The sequence below is a fragment of the Harpia harpyja genome, chromosome 1 (genome assembly GCF_026419915.1).
Source record: "Harpia harpyja isolate bHarHar1 chromosome 1, bHarHar1 primary haplotype, whole genome shotgun sequence".
Taxonomy (NCBI): Eukaryota; Metazoa; Chordata; class Aves; order Accipitriformes; family Accipitridae; genus Harpia; species Harpia harpyja.
In genome coordinates, this window is record NC_068940.1 from 73,000,485 (window position 1) to 73,018,436 (window position 17,952).

At 39.8% G+C, this 17,952-nt stretch overlaps 1 protein-coding gene across 3 annotated transcripts; it reads right to left on the minus strand.

Moving 5' to 3' along the window:
* CCDC126 (coiled-coil domain containing 126) lies at window positions 1–16,423 on the minus strand. Of its 3 annotated transcripts, none has more exons than XM_052800002.1 (4): window positions 16,333–16,423; window positions 5,168–5,303; window positions 4,153–4,556; window positions 1–1,653 (listed from the first exon to the last, which is right to left on the minus strand). In XM_052800002.1, exons 3-4 carry the CDS (start codon window positions 4,388–4,390, stop codon window positions 1,472–1,474), a joined length of 420 nt encoding a protein of 139 aa, XP_052655962.1. In that variant the 5' UTR covers window positions 4,391–4,556; window positions 5,168–5,303; window positions 16,333–16,423; the 3' UTR covers window positions 1–1,471. The 3 variants fall into 3 exon arrangements, with proteins under 3 accessions (XP_052655962.1, XP_052655971.1, XP_052655979.1); XM_052800011.1 differs by lacking the exon at window positions 16,333–16,423 and adding an exon at window positions 16,249–16,272; XM_052800019.1 differs by lacking the exon at window positions 16,333–16,423 and adding an exon at window positions 7,792–8,164.
* Window positions 16,424–17,952: the final 1,529 nt, after the last annotated feature.

Genomic DNA, 17,952 nt, shown 5'->3' on the forward strand with positions numbered 1-17,952 from the left:
TTTACAAGTACAACTAAAAATTTATTTTTCTCTTTCTGCATTGAAGTGAGTACATGTTTACACATAATGTGACAGAAGAAAAAAATCATCTGGATACCGACTAAGGTTGTAAGTGTATTTTTCCTTTGTAACACCCCAGAATGTCAGCAGGGAAATAGAAGAAAAGAAAGAACACATAACTTCGGATGGTATATCATCCAGCACCTCCGGTTTTACTGGTGGGTTTTTTTTTTCCTTAATATTGGATTAGACCACCCCCACCCCCTCAAAAACCCACTCACAGCACACTCTTGGCAATAGTCCCTGAACATACCATCCCACCCCCGCAAACATTCAGTACGTTTTAAAAAACAGGCTCAGTGGCACTTTCTATTTAATATGACTTCAGTAACATTTTGAAATACAGGGCATCCACACTGCAATTCACTTTGCTGTAAGGCTAACTTAGACATAAGGCAAACACTACCTTAGCTCTCAAATATTCCATGATAAGACACCCTTAGTACATGTATCTCTGTTAAATGCAGAGATGCCTTGTTTTCCCTTCATTGCTTTTCCTCCTGATCAAAAAAGCAATTCAGGGAGACAGTGTGCTATACTCATCACAGATTGCAAGGTACTCAAAAGTTAAAAAGAAACAGCAATGAATAAAAATAAACAGTATTCACATATCCCAAACTTAATTCCATCACTTAAATAATTTCATCTGCAATTACAAAATACATACACTTAAATATCTTTGTAAGAAATAATCATCTAAGATATCACAGATTATGATTTGCTTTTGATAATCTAACTGCCCTAACTCCAGCATAAAGATATACCTGGACAGTGTTGCTACCTAGGATGTTTTCCTATCATAATTAATTTTCTTAAATATACAGTAAATTCTCCCTAGCTATTCTGACAGATAGTGCAAATAAAGACATTCTTTGGGTCACAATTTTAAAATATTACCGCCAATGCTATCCTCAATTTAACATTGTTTTAGTAAATGAGTAACAAAATATTGTAAGTATACACATTTTCTAACATCTGTTTAACAACGCGTTTTTCTCAGTTACCTTGGCTTAATGCAGACCACAAAATATGAATAAGCTACAACACTGCTCACCTATCCAAAAGATATGTTATATTTATACTTAAATAAATATATTTAGAAACCTACCTATAAGTTCCACATTGCTTTCCATTTGTTGTTATTATCCAATGGCATACTACATCAAATCATGATAACAAAATAACTTTAAAGACAACAAAGATCACTTCAGAAGTACTGCTCAAAGGCAATGAAATAATGTTTTGAGAACCTATGCATATAAGTTAGGCCTACATAGATCCAGCACATTGTATAATAGAATAGTTCACGCTTCTTTTAGGAGTCAACTACTGCTTTGCCCTAGCCAGAGATAAAAAGCTTATCTTAAATATTACCTATCATATATGTAGCAACACAAAGTGGCCCTGTTTGCTATCTAATGTTGCTTGCCGGTTTTACACGTTTATTTGAAGTTACTGGCACCTGATTGCTAGTTCCATTCGTGGTATTTGCTGCTGAGCCATTCACAACGATGTAATCAACTTTGTTTTCCAATTTCACAAGGCGTTGTAAGATGTCATCCAGAAGAACAGCAATTGTTCTCTTAAGATCAGCTGAAGATAATGGAAAAAACAAATTAGATCCTATTACTTACTACATGTGGAAAAGAACTACTATTTCAACATGTTCACGTCTTAAGACTTGCCATCATTCCTACTATACTTTTGGGGAAAGTGCAGATTAGTATACAAGTACAGAATTAAATAGCTGCTTGATTAATATAATTTCTTTGTTATTTTAGGCAAGGAAGATACCGCCATAATAGTGAACTGTGAACGAAGCCAATTAAATACTCGAGTGTAAGAATGAAACCGCTAGTTGGAGCATTAGACTAGTGACTATTCAAAGGCAGTATTTCAAATTTCATCCAGACAAGAGCACTAGAAAATACCCAGCTATAACACCTTTTAGTCTTGGACAGCAACAGAATATATTTAAAGACTTTCCAACATAAAAAATGTAGTTCTTAATAGCTTTCTCTAAATAACAGATCTATCCCACAGAAAAACTGGTATAAGAAAGTATCTTATCACTTCTTACATAGGCTATAAAGCAGGAAAAAAAAATTCCATATTTAGGCCTATACTGATTGAAAAACAACAGAAAGGACAGTAAAAAAATTGCCCATATTCTGGAACACAAAAACAGTAACAGACCTTTCAACAAAAGCTAATTACACTGTTGTCAATGTTCATATCACTACATTGTCTCAGATTTGGAAAAAATGAACAAACTTACCAGGTTTTACAAGGCATTAAGATCCCCACAACACACACCATGCAGACACACACAAGACTCTCCCTGCCCCCCCAGCCCAATCAGTTCTTAACTAACCAGAAAAACTGGGAAGGAAAACACAGGTATGAAAGCAAAAAGAGGAGTAACCCAGATAAAATAAAACACTAGTAGTAAATTAAAAAAAAAAACAAACACCTCAGGTCAGTCCCTCTGTCTAAAATTAACTAGGTCTTGTTTAGTAATGTCATCTTTGGGAAAAATAAAAAAAGAAAAAAGAAAAAAAGAAAACAAAAATTGCTTTACAATTCAAGCCAGAGCAGGGTCTGCTGTCAATGACATGATGGGGGTCATAGTATCATTCTGTGCTCAACAGTCAGAAGGAAGGAATTGTCTACTCAAGTTCTAAGTCTGATGATCAGCATGTAGATCAAAAGTTGACTTAATTTTTTTATTACACTTCAGACAAAACCTCAGAAGGCACATCTCATCTGGAAATACACTGTAAGACTTATATAGCAGTAGAAAGCTGCAGTACACAAGGGTTTTTTAAAACAAGTTACACAGAAAAGTAATTACACAGTAAAGGCAGGAAATCCTTGAAGAGGAAAAAAAAGAGGGAAGGGGAGAAAAGGGGGAATAAAAGAAAAAGTAGTCTTTTACTGTGGTAAAAAAGTTAATGAATGAAAGAATTAAAGGCCAAGACTTTTTGATACTGTCCTTCTCCTCTTGGGTTGCTTCCTGCTCGTCTTGTTATCACAGACTTGCCTCCCTGTTCCTGAGCAGCAGAGAAAAGAGTTCAGACACATTTTTGCTGTTTGTACTTTTACCGGAATGTCTATAAAGAGCATCCTACAACTGGTAGAGCCCACCCTTTTAAGAATTCCTTAAGAAGGCGATCAAAGTACATTAACAAAAAATATATATATATGTGAAGATTTATAAATTTTCTTTTTAAGCCTTGTACTACTCTTACTTTCACAGATACATTTTTTCCTTTATGTCAGAACACAGGTAGTTTCTTCAAACCTAATCCCTAAGGGATTAACTAGAGCTCATTGCAGCCTTCCCTCAATAGAAGCTACAAGGGACCAAAGAGTTAAAATTAAGACATTTTTATAGCTTTGCTAAAAAGATCTCAAAACTATCTTTTCTGTATTTCAGAAGACAGGCATCTATTACCACTCAATACTGGAAACATATTCATCAAGTTAACAGGTAAATCAGACAGAGAGAGATGATGCAGCAAATAGCAAAGCTCTCGAGACAAGTGACCTAATGGCTCTAACGGCTACTTCTAAAGCAAGGGCAGATTCTACTAAATTCATAATTGCCTTGCAGTCTCAAGACTGCAAACTCAACTAGTATGTTGCTTTCCACTGCTCTTTTACTACTTAAAGAGAAGAAAATTAAAGAAATAAAAGCAGAAAGTTAGCAATGAGACACAAGAAGAATCTGGAATGTTAAAGTGACTTAATGTAAAACTGTGTCCCCATATCAAGCACGTGCTTACTCCTCAATAGCTTAAGATGCAGAAAAAGCACAATGTTACTGTTAATCCTGTAAATAACAGTAGTCATATACCTGGAGATACCTAAAAAATTCCTGGAAAACAAAAATCTCATGTCTCAAGCTTAATTTTGCACCCACATCTTAATCTTCAACTTCAGTTAATAAACTAAAATCAAATCAGTTAATAGAGAGTTTTTTCTCTTAAAGAGCAGTAATATTACTTTAAAAAAGAAAAAAAAGTATAACTTTACAGTTTTCAGGGAAAAAAAAAATTTTAATAACTAGTATGGGTTTTTTCTTCTTACCATATCCTGCCATAGAGGCTCCACCGCCACCATTCATTAAATTTTTATTTTCTTCTGCCAGTGCTTTGACATATCTTTTACTTAGATCTAGTATCTGTCCACGCAACTCAGCACTGCTTTGGCGTCTTGGATACTGGAAAGTGTAGCGTAGCAACATCAAACCCCAAATGATTCCAAAAACTAGTAAAAACATACTCAGTTTCTGGGACATATTTTTTCTTGAAAATGTTAGAAACATGTCTGATGAAGGCCACAGGTGTGTCTTAACTTCAAGACAAGTAATTGAACTCGGCTTTGTCAAATTATATTACATATTAAACAAAAACAAGATTTCTATGAAGTGAAAAATCTTCTGGCTGGATCATCTTGAATGTATCTTCTCATGTTTTAGTTGGTCTTGATTCCTAAAATTTGTAAAATATCACTTGGTTATTCAAAACTGCTACAGCTGTTGAGATCAAGGACAAATACCAGTTTCCAAATGCAGTATTATTGCATAATCTAGCAAACAGTGGTGGATTTGCATCTGCTTAGAGGTGCAGTCATCTTTCTATCTCACCTGTTCTTTATAAGGTTTCCTCTTCTTATTTTTACCGATTTTTACTCTCCAAACATCACAACTTCTACGCTTCTACAAATCACCTTAAGTATTTCAAATACTGGAATTTGAACTATTAAACCAAAATGCATTTCAAACAAAATGCTGTATCTAGAAGAGACTTGTAAAACACTCATATACAACATTTTGATGAGTTAAACACATACATCTACACATAAGAAAAAGATCTTGTGAAATTATTCACTTAATTCCAAATCCTCACTTAGAAGCACAGGGCAACTATAAACAGATAAAATGCAGAACAAAGTTCAAAGTTGGGCATCATTCTCTTCTGGTTTTGTATAGCATTAATTTTTTTTTTTTTTAGGTGTCTTGCTAATAAATAAATAAAACCAAAATGAACTGGCACATTGCACCCACTTTTAGCATTTTACTACCACTTTAAAAAAGTCTTACCATAGCAGCCAATTCTGATCCCTCAAGATTAAGGCTTCAAGCTTTCCTACCTACAAATGGTAGGAAAGCTTCAACAGTTAAACAACAAATACCCAGACATCTTGAAGCAATGTGAGCCAGACATCTTCAAGGAGCTCTGTATTGGGAGGGGGGAAAAAAAAAAAAATTAAAACAAAACAAAGTGCAGGATTAAAGAGACATTCATTTTCACGTGGAGTGGTTGAAGTTGAGGGCTTCAAGCCACATGCTTTTAAAACAGAAATACATTTTTAAACCCAACTTGAAGCAATTGTTAGGAAAGAACATAGAACCCATTTCCATTTTATTATAAATGCATACATTTGAATGTTCAATAACTGATTTCAACATACTTGAAAAAAAAAAACTTGGTAAGACTCTCACCAAAATGTGTCCCTCTTCTTGTGTTATAAAGACAGTGACAGTAGATGTTCCAGATTCATCATATGTACATACACATTTACATATGTATCATTGTCTTATTCATTTTTCCCCCTCAAACAAACCTGATCTTTTCAGTCTCTTTACATGTGTATACGACGTATTTCTCATTTTTCAGCCACCTCTGAAATGTCTCCAATTATTCAATACTTTTTTGAGAGGGAGTTTCTATTATTTAACATAGTCTGGATAAAGCTACTCATTTTACATAATAGTTACGTTTTCCCTGTTACTCCTTGTTCTTGCCACATACTACCCAAAATGAGCGCTTTTCAGACTGAAGTTACACATTTAATAGAGCTCCCCACCAGACTTTCTATACTGGTACTTAGATCTCTGTTTTTATTAGAATATTGAGACCGAATTTCTTATCCTGCTAAGCACTCATCTAAACTTAACTCCGCCTCCACGGTATTTTTCATTGCCTCTGCAGACTAGTTCAACTGGCCTTATGCCGACACACCACGCTCTGCTGCAAACCCAAGTGTCGCTGCCAGCAGGGTGCCAAGTTGTGCTTGTTGCTTACCCTTCACCTTCACTCTTCAGATAACCCTCTCAATAGGCAAGCCAACATGACTGATTCAAGTGGCAAATTTTTGAAGTGCTCTAAAATCAACACGCATATCTGAATTATTCTGAAAATGATTAGTCCAAGGCAGGGGCAATATTAGGACTTGGACACCAAAGTTGCTGTAAAGTAACAAGTTATCGTGTGTAAAATGCCCTATAGTAACTGCCAGTACATAAAATCTTACTTTTACTGTTGGGTGTACTAATGTAAGTGGCAATCACAAGTGGACGAGGAATAGCTTACTTTACCTTAACTGCGGGACATGACCATCCACATGGACAGATAGCCAACATGCAATAATTTGAAATCCCACTGTAAATTCAGTGCAATGTACTTTGTTCAAAGAATGTGCTTATCTCCCAAAAAACTGTTTTTAAGACACAATTTTGTCTTAAGTACACAAAGTAAGAGAGAAAACAATAAAAACTTACATTCCACAGTATCAGCACAAGTATTTGGAATTGTGTGGTTAAAGATTTCCTGAAACAGATCCTCCCTAAACATGAGCTAACCAAAATTTCTTTTCCCTAGCTCTTTGCCAAATCCATGGCTCTGCACTCAGATTTTAAAGCATAAACTGCACCTACATCATTATGCATCTACATAATCCCTGAATAGTATCAAATATGATGGAAAACATTTACATATGAGGTCCAGGACTAGGGTATTCATATGATGGCTCAGAAGATCAAACAGTATCTCTCAAGGAGAGACCACAAGTTTCAACCCCCATTCCCAAAAGTCTACGTTTTATATTATTTTTTAAAATTGTCTGAAAATAACAAATAGCTCTTGCAGAATTTAAATTAAGTTCCACTTTCCATAGATCTCCAGCCATATTTCATCCTGAAGCATTTAGACAATATCACTACAGAGCTTTGAAGTGGAAATAACTCTGCCATCACGCTGTAAATAAGACCACAAGCCTGGATAAGAGTCCTAGCCAAGAGGAACAGATTGAATAAACTCCCGCCAAGGAGCAGTAGGACTTACAGACTGGGTCTTTGCCATGTATATTTGATTCACAGTGCACATGCTGACTCCTGAAACTAATAGAAATCAAGGACTTAACCTGCTGGGCAAATGGCGTAACACCCAAATACTGACACTGGGCAGAGGAACTGGGAGTAAGTGTACCAAAATGAAGGGAGCTATTTGTACTTGTCACTTTTCCTATGCATTTTTAGAGGCCATTCCCCCGTAACGAATTCCAGTGTAATTTCAAAGTTCTAGAGATTTGGTCTCCTCTTTCTTCCTGAAGCATTCACTTCTAGTGACCCACAACACACTCCCTGCAAGACCCTTCCAAGATTACACAGTGTGGAGCAATAACAACAACAACAACAAAGCAAGCTTATACTTGTGTGATTTGCAAGTAGGAAAAAAAAAATGTATTGGAGCAGCACGTGTACATATTAGGAAGAAAATAGCACAGTAAATAAGATGGACGGATTGGAATTTTCTTTTACCTCTTGCTGCCCTGAAGGATCAGCACTACTCTATACGAACATTATAGTTTAAACAAAACTTGTCCTCAGAATGGACCTTTGTTTTCAGTAATTCAGAGGTAATATCCCGTGAGGTAACAACATACATGTAAGAAGGAACACTCTCTCTTGTGATCTTTCTTCTCCCTCATTCTCTCAGCTCCTCCTTGCCCACCACTCCCTGAGCAGGGGAAAAAGGAAGCTAAAACTTCCTTCTTCACACTGACTTAGCCCGGGTAGGAACCCAGGCTTGCCACTCTCCCAACCACAGCTGAAGGGCTTTTGTGGCAAAGGAGGTCAAAGCACTGCAGAGAGCAACAGGAAAAAAGGGCACATCAGAGCTACGCCTTGTTGGAATTCCTACCATTCCTAACCTGAGACAAAAGAAAGATGACCATGAAGATGAAGGAGTACAGCCAGAACAAAACTTTAAGATCTGAGGAGGGAAAGGAAAAAAAAAACAAAAACAAACCCAAAACCACCAAATAAAATAAAACACACACAGGCCCCAAAACCCAACCTCTCCCCCCAGTCAAACAAAACCCCTGACCTGACTGTACAGGTAAAAGGGCATTCCAAGACTCCATGAAGAAGACAGTATCTTCCAGATGATCCTTTCAATAGGCAGCCTGAAGTGACTGATTCAAGTGGCAATTTTTCAAAGTTCTTTAAAATCAACATGCATATCTAAATTATTCTGAAAATGACAAGCCCAAGCCAGGGGCAACATTAGAACTTGGAACTACAAGCAATTCCTGAACAGAGGATCTGAGACTAGGTTTGCCTTTTGCAGACATAGGGAGTTTGGTTTTCTTCACTGTTGCCACTGCTGGTTGTCTAGGCAATGTACTGCCAAAGCCTTCCAATGTGGATTTAACATTGTCCAGCGATACCACAACAAACACTGACATACATCTGGCAATGAAAGCAATGAACTAAGGCACTCATCCTCTCCAAAATAAAATCATGTCTCTATCCTCTGAGCTGTGGTCCAATATCAGTCATGTATAAATTATATTATTGAGTGCATGAAACGAAACAAACAAGGGCCAAAAAAAAGGAACAGAAAATCCATTGTATGTTCTGTAATAAAGTGAAGTTCTATTATTTCTGATGCTACTTACCTGAACAGTAGCATCAGACTTCAGTCTGAATACTGACCCTTCTCCATGGAAACCAGCCCATACTTAGAAAACATCATACTTGAATTTTGTTGCAAAGTCTTCCTCAGATTCTGCTTTACTTATTCCCAGCAAAACCCAGAGATTATACTCATGTACAACACAAAAAATGCAACAGTTTGTAAGGCAAAGGAATGCCTCATACATCCTCTGAGATGATCTCAGGGTACCATGAAAACAAGGCATACCCAAATCCTTAAAAGGTTACAACACACTTTACAGCACTGTCAGTTCTGCTAGTCAGTCAGCTCATGAAAGACCGGTACATATTCGTCATCATTTTTCTAGTCTGTCCGAGAGATCCCAGCCTTCCACTAGAAGTGGTTATTGGCATCACCAGGGTAAATTTAAAACTGTGCTGCAGAGATGGTGTGTACCATCTAGTTTTGAAAAATGTACGGGACAGAAGAAGATGATTATTTATAAGAGAGAAAGAAATCCTCAGGCCCGTCAGGTATTTTTGGTATTATTAGTAAGCAGCTTTAGCAAAAAAATAACAGAACAGAGGCAGCAAGAGGTGAAGAACAGCGAAAACTGAAGCCCGAGAATCCCATTCTGTTCAAGGATCAGAAAGACTTTAAGGATAAAGCCAAGAAAAATGCACTGAAAATGGTATTGTTAACATACAGTCCAATAAAGTCACCTCTTTAGTTATGTATTTTGAAAGCCAGAATACCTAATGCTAAGGCAGTAGTTCCTCAGTGATACCCTTGAGACCTATATAGGTCTCTAATGAGTATATTAAGAAAGTAGCCTTGATAAATGGGAACTTTACTCCATCTATTACTTACTACCATAATACTTATCTGTTCCTCACTGCCAAATTATGATCAACAACAATGTAAAACAGTGAATTCAAAAGCAAGTCTGGCTTTGTGACCAATTATTATTATTAACCATACAAACACAAGAAGTGATTTATCAAGACAGAGATTGAAAAAAAAAAAAAAGCCAGATATAGTCATAGGAGACTGCAACCAACTACAAACAGAGGATGGGAAAAAAAAAAAATCTTGTAACAGAACAGACAGCAGACAGAAATTAGGACAGTACAAATAAAAGCTGACATTAATAATTACTATAAAATAATTGTACAGTACAAAATTAGAATTTATTACAATCTCAGTGGGAGCATAACAAGTTTATGAAATTATTAAGGACTCAGAATTAACATACTAAAATTATGTCTATACAAGAAATCTCTATTCAATTCATGGCAGCAAACATATCTCAGTACAGTGAGGGTACTGTATTAGTAAACAATAAGCTGTGAACAGGCATAATGATACCTCACTGCAATAGCCAAGGAACGTTTCAGGAAGACAAAAATCACAGGGCATTACAGAATACCAGGAAATATTTCCACAGTTCTGTCAGCTCTATCCCATTAGTTTTCTTTTTTGCATCTATTTAGAGTGTGCTCCCCCCCAGCCCATTTACCTCTGTGACCTCCAGAATCTTTTGTTTTCTGATTTTCCAACAGAAAACTTTGAGCATCACGGTCACTCAGCTGACAGACATCGCGCTGACCATTCTGAGAGCAGACAGGCTAGTTCTATGTTATTTGGAAACCTATCAGCACAGTCGCTGTGCAGCAATGAAAATGGGAAGTCTAAAGAATGACTCACACAAAAAAAGCATAGAACATATATTCACTGACCAATTAATCCCTGAAGACAGGATAATGAAATGAGTACCTAAAAGCCCAGAAGCTATGTGCTGAGACTTTCTGGAACACCAAAAATGATGTCTGCATTCTGGTAATTTGCAGTCTTAGACGGCTATCAGTTTGGCAGTAGGAGAAAAATCTGCATGAGGTGCAGCTAACAAACAGGTACCCAAAAAAGTTAAGTATATCCTGTTACACAGGACCATGATTCCTGGCAATACACAGGAACTTCAGTTCTGCATTCCTACACATAACACAAACTCCCTCTAACAAATCATCCTACCCACATCATTCATATTTAAAACTCGTGCCCAAGGAAGAATCACATTCCTTATGTTTTTAAGAGCACATGAGTTCTTGAAAAAATGCCAATAAAACCATCTTTCTGTACTGGCACATCCATACTGGTGACTTTTGCAGACCAACACTGCCCTTTCGTTCCCAGGTTCATTCAGACAGCTGCATAGCACCATAAAATAGCAGAATACTCTACTCGGAAGCAAACAATTAACAGCAATGCGTGTCCCCAGACAAGTGAAACCATATTTGAGCTGTCTTTTGATGAGATCAACTCTCGGCATGTTAAGTATTCCTATTATTGCTGCTGTAAAATTTGGTCAACAGAAAAATATCACTAGCAAAAAGGGAAAAGAGAAGGATACCCTACCGACAAAACCTCAGCAATGCCCAACACAAAAGAGCCCATCAAAATGCTATACCTGTGTGCTGATGAGACTTGAGGGTCTTTCGAGACTGCATCATAGGTAAGTTGATAGAAGAGAGAATTTATACTAATACCTGCTAGTCTCAAATGAAAAGAACAGCATTATACAACACACTGCCATCTTACAAATAGGTAAGAAGGCATACTTCTGGGGAAAAAAAAAAAAAAAAAGCCTGCCCTATCAGTATGACAGCTGCTGGACTCCAGGTTTTAGCAGTTCTGTACCACTTTTGGAACACACTGCCAAAGGAGTCCGCCTAGCGCTTGGTGCCTTTTCCAGGACATCTATCTTTATACCTTCTCCCACAGCATATGTTCCTTCATTCCCTGCCTCTGCGTGCCCTAGACTTGCAATTACCAAGGAATGCTGGGAAGAAAAAAAAAAAAAAAGTATCCCTTTGCCTTATTGCTACCTGTCTTTCAGGGAATACCTTTAATAGCTATTCCAAGTAACATCATAGAAAGACATGAGGTTTAAGGGAATAGCAAAAATGGGTAACTACCAAGAATACCTATTCTTCTACAGTGCTGCAACAAAGAAAGAAGAAAATCTTGTGTGCTCCCACCACTCCCTGTCTCTCAATGCAGCCAAAGGGTATCTGGGCCAACAAAAGTCACGGCTCACCAAGCAGATATTGTCACTGCTGACAAATTGCTGAGACTACCTCAAACATATCTTAAACCAGGAACAGTTTTACCTCCTACAGGCTTCTGAGAACAGCACACAACCAATTTGTTTTGTAGCTGGACTTCTGAGTTGAAAGCAAAAACATACCGCTTTAAACTTGAAAACCCACACATAAGTTTACAGTGGCTCTGGTATAAAACCATCTGAGTGCCCAAACACTACATTACCTTTTGTATTTCAATATTTTAGAAATAATGGTGACTTGTTTCTATTTTGAACGCATGTAGTCCTATTTGCATTGTTTTTATTTTACACCTTCTGCCTACAATTGTTTTTATTTTGCATTATGTCTAAGGAGTCTACTTAAGTACTTTTTGGTACCTTAAAGTATCCTGGCTTTTTTTTTTTTTTTTTTTTTTTGAGTACTCCCCCTTCCCTTTTATTTTGCCTACTACTGTCAGTGAATGCTTTTAAAACAGCCATTTAAAAACAGAAATTCTTTGTTCCTTGCCTGTGGGCAGTCAGCCAAGATTCAAGATTTTGAGAAGGGAAATGAGTTGGCAAGGGTTGTGAAGAAAATTAAAGCAAGCAGATATCAATGGGGACAGTATATTATACTTGCTGAAGTTCCCCTCCTCCCACTGGGTCCATCTGGGCCTCAAAACGTTTCTACATCTCTGTATCAGCTTCTTAGGGGGGAAAAAAACATTTTAAAAAAATCATCTCAGCTTCATTCCATCTGGGACACTTTTCTTTTTTTCTTTATGCTTTCTTGCTGCCATTCAGGTCCCAGTAGGACCCTTACTCATATGAACCACAGTTGTGACCGAGTATGAAGTACCTTCTTAGCCTCTCATCTCCCGATAAGATTGCCACAATTTTTTCATTGCAGCTGAACACTAGGCTATGTCAAGCACCCCCTTGCCAAGTCCTAACTAGTACCTCTACTCCCTCGCGAAATTTCACAGCTGTGTTTGCACCACTCTTTCCAAAGCCCCTGGTGACTCCAAAACTTCCTTCTGAGATGATAATGTTTAGCTAATTTTAGCTAGTTTTACAGAAAGCCATACATGCAAGATCATGAGTGTAGGCTACTGAGAAGACAGGGATTTTCACTGAACGTTTTAAAGACAACTAAAAGGAAGGGGGTTGTCATTAAAGAGAACAAAAAGGAGAGGGGAGGGTGGAGTCAGCTAACAAAGTGATGGCTGCAATGGTGGAGAGACTGCCGCTGCAGAATTGGTCATACATGTACAGACAGTCCAGCATCCACACAGGCACTATTCCCACAGAACAGTAACAAAAAAGAGGGCAGAGGAAGAATTTAACTTGCCTGGTTTTACTTCAAGAAACCTGCAGAATTCAAACTGAGTATGGATGTGTACAAGGTGTCCACCAAAAGTACATTTCAGTGGTAAAACTACAATACAGACAGGGCCTCAGATTCACGCTCCCTCCCAGGAGGCTGATCCGGTTGAAGATTTTAGAAAAATAACACTGGACGCAATGTTAAAAGACAGATTAAGTTCTTTTCTTCTACATCTTTTATTATTTCTAGATTGACTTGTCAGTTTATCTTAGCATAGCAAGGGTATGACAGACAGTAGTTAACCATAGCACCACAGTGGTGTGCATTACAAAATATTTTATTGATAAAATTAAGCAGAAGGTACCCAGAAATTTAACTGGATTATTTATATCATGGTAGCCTCTTATTTCTTCACTATTACTGAAGAGACCAATTTCAGTGGAATAAGTTTTAAGTCCTCTTGTCTAGGCCTCTAGTCTAGGCCCTGTTTTACGTAAGCAAAGTACCCATTTAGTTCTGAGCAATCCAAAATGAATCTTTTAAATTACATAGCCAAATGGTAATATAATTTTTTTTTTTAAAGTTGACAATCATAAAAGAAAATTTAGGAGACTATTAATAATGCTCAGTTGAGGAAACCCAGCCCACCTAATAGTACAAGTTTTCAATCACAGGTGAAAGAGCTTGTCAAATAACAAATACTATATAAAGTACATTTTAGCAGTAAACTTGTACCAGCACAAAACAAATTCATTTGAATGGCTGAGCTCCACAGATTTTTGACAGCTACTGCAAACAATTTAATGGCTATTTTTGACACTTGCTAGTCTTCAGATATGTTGACTACACAGCTGACAATTTAAGCTGACAGCATGCATTTATCCTACTTACAGTTTGGGCAAAATACAGGAACAAGTGCCCTGAACTATTCTTGGAGAAGGTACAAGTGATCATGAACTCCAGGGGCAGTATTCTACTTTTAGCAGTTAAATGACGTCCAATCCCCAAGCTAAATCACAATACGTGATTAGCTAATACCAATGCCTCCTTCAAGAAGCTAAAAGCCAAAAGGAGTCTCTAAAAGCAGAGACTACAAAAGCTTTCAAAAAAGAGGAAGTCGCTTTATTTCCAACTGTAAAAGCTTTAGGAAAAAGACCTATTTACGAGATCACAGGAATTCCAACATAATTGCTTAATCCTCTGGAGTTATCAAGTACCTGAAATAAATTATTAAACAATTATATATTGTAAGACATAAAATAACAAAAAGAGGCCAGAATAATTTAGGCTTTTTACACATGGGTATCTCTAGCAGTCAAAACGGGAACAAAGGTAACAACAAATTAACAAATTTCCACAATTTAGCTAAAACTGCCATCGCACCTCTTCTGACACTAGAACAAGATGCTACTTACAATATATTATCACCTTCATATTGTCTCCTTTCTTTGATACTCTCATGAAACAGTGATTCATGACATTTCTTCCAAAATAAACACTACGTCACAATTAGAACAAATCACATGCATGCTTAGCTATTAAATTCAGCATGTTCATATTCTGAAGGTTCTATAAAAAAAAAAGCCACAATTCCTACAAAGCTCACTTTTCACAGTGGAAAAACTGCCCCCTCACCCTCAATTCACCCACTGAGGGGGCAAAACAACAACAAAAAAACCCCAGTTGTTCACCTGATCTAAACTGCACTAAAGAAACTCCTCATCATGTCATAGGACAGAACAAAAATTCCATCTGCTTTGCTTTGTGGCACACAAACACAGAAATTACACTCCATAATACCTGTCAGTATCTTTTAGATGACAAGATACATGAAAGAGAATTTACAGGATGCTACCATGTTAGATTAGGAAACTGAAAAGTAAGTTTATTAATAATGAATGATTAACAGAGCTACAGAAGTAAGGTAGAGATAAGAGGACGTTATAAATATTTACAGAAATAAATTTAATGGAAGATTAAAAATGTAGTTAAAATATCATCAGATGTTACATATAAAAGCAATTTTACTGTATTGTAAGAAGGTAGCATTATTCCACAACTCTTGCTGTCAGTAAGTTTCATATAGTATAATCTCCTAAAAACAAATGCTTTGCCCATTATTTTTTTTATGCAAACTTGTTAGTGCCGGGAGATCACTTAACCTAATATTATTGAGGACCCTGCCTTTGCTCAAATATGGACTAAACAAACATTTTTTTTTCTTCCTTCTAAGTTTCATCACATCACTGTAAGCATGTTTTGCCTCCCTGAAAGTTAGGTCCTTACAGTATAAGACAGACATCAATCTTGCAGAGTCACTGCAGTCATAGTTTATGACAGGAAGGCCACTGCAAATGAAGAAGGAGACCAGAAAACCCTCGTTTCCTTCACTGCTTCCTCACCATCCAAGGACACTGCATCGCAGCCCTGGAAAACGGTTACCCAGCCGAAGGGACCCTTCGGCCACGGCGGGCAGAACACACCGTCCCCAAGAACCTGTAAGAGGGGCCTGCAGCAACACCGCCACGAGCCGCCAGGAAGACCCGCGCTGGTGCCGATAACCAGAGCCTGCAGAGCGGGAAGGAACCGACCTGCAGGCAGCACCGAGCGCTCAGGCAGCCCGACAGCACCACCCGCTGAGGAAGGACAGGCGGGGGGGGACGGAGAGAAAGCGGATGGCTGCACAAGCGCCGGCGGGGGGGGGGGGGAGGGGGGCAGAAGCATGGCCGAACCCAGGATGATAAACCTGTCCCGAAGCAGAGGGCAAGCCTGAGGCGGAGAACAAAGCGGGGCGCTCAGGCGAGGTGAAAACCTGGGTTTGCCTGGCAGCCACAGCCAGGCCGCGGCAACCCGGCTCCCCTGCTCACACACTGCTCGGCTCCCCCCTCGCCACCCCCGGCCGAGCCTGGCGCCTCTCCCCCCGCCCGGCGGGGCCTCCCCGTCTCCCCACAGGGGCTGCCGGGCCTCCACCACCCTCACGCCGCCCCCACTCAGCAGAAGGCCTTTCCGCGCCCCTTCCCCAGCCAAGGGGCGGGTACAGCCCTTCCACACACCCCGCTCCGATCTGCCGCCCGGCACGGCGCCTACAGGAGGACGGGGCAGCCCCTTGGCGGAGCCCCCCGGCAGCCCCTCGCTACCTCCGCTCCCGGCCCCCAGCCGTCTGACAGGCACCGCTCGCTCCGTTTCCGCCCGCCTCGCCTCGCGTCGCGTCGCACTACCTGAGACCCCGCCCCTTCTTCCTCCCCCCCCTCCCGTCCCGGTCAAGCGGGCTGCCGCAACACCCCCCCCGCCCCGGGCTGCCTGGGGCGCATGCGCGGCCGGGCGCCTGCCCCCCCCCCCCCCCCCCTTCCCGCCGTTGGCGGCGGTGCGCACGAGAGGCGGGAGCGTGAGGGACGCCGGCCGTGGCCGGTCGCCGCCGCTGCGCCGGCGGGTGGGGGGCCTCGCCGGGGGCGCGGAGGCCTGGCCGCAGGGCCGCCGTGAGGCCGGCGGGGAGAGCCGCAGCGCGTTCTCGAGGAGCGAGGCACGCTGTGTGGGGCCGGGAGGGCAGTACGTAATTGCAGGCCTGGTCGTGCTTGCTGGAAACACTCACTGCCGGGCTCCAAACAGCAGCCCCCGGGGAAGCTGGAAAGCTGCGTGGCCGTGGCTGTCAATTCCCATTGACGTTCATAACTAAAGATTACCTTCAGAGATACAAACCGGGAAAGGTGTCGTTTCTGCCCTCTAACGACGTAAGTGAATTTTGTTAGTGGCTTCAGAAGTGAGTGCTGTCCCTCAGCTGCATAAGCTGGACTGTTCGTGGCTGGGACAGTACGTAGACTCCCACCGTGATAGTCACGTCAACAAAATCCATTGTGGGTATAGGACTGTGCTAGCAAGCTACCTCAGGCTCTTCCTGCAAGGTGATACTTAAAGGAAGTTGGTATCAGTTAACTAAAGGTGAACATAAGGGCACTTTAAACAGCTGCAGTGTTGCTAGTGTTCAGGAGTATCTGTTTTTCACCCTAGCTCAATCCCTTCAGGATTGTCCCTACCTAGACAAGCTGAGGTACCAGTTACAGGTCAGATGTTGCAGGTGGCTGTAGGGGAAGGTTCCATTTGCAACACTGCATCCTCTGTAAAATACAACACAGTTAGAGCAAGCATTGTCCTGGCAGCTTGCTGATCCCACCACCGCTCTACCTCCCCATCAGTTACCCCCACACCTGCACTGCGCTGCAGCTTTCCCTCCTTTCCAGGGTGTGTCAGAGGCTACCTGGCTCCTCTCCAGTTTTCAGCATTTTTTTCTGCACAGATTAGATGCAGGAAAATTCAGCATTTTAATCTCTTGCTCTAATAGAAATAAAGGATGTTGATACATCAGAGGGGTTAGTGGCCAAGACCTAAGTAGATAGACAAAACTGTTGGCAGGTGGTATCATGTCAGCCAGTGAATCAGTTGCATATAAAACTTTTCTAGTGTTGGCTAGTTTGCAGCCCCTTATTTCAGAGTCTTGTGAAACATATTTTGGGATTTTTCTTTTTTCTTTTCATGTTGGTCTGGAAAATATTGGTGTTCACCTGAGAATTTAAATTTGAGAAAATTGGGCAATTGTTGAATTGAATAGAAGGCTGTGTTCCCACAGAGAATTCAGAAGAAGCTGCATTAAAGGAATTATATATTTATTTGATTATGCAATCCATCCCATGGACAAAAGTCTTTTGCTGAATTATACAATGTTGAATGAGGACAGGCAAAAAAATAAAAACTGAAATATTTGA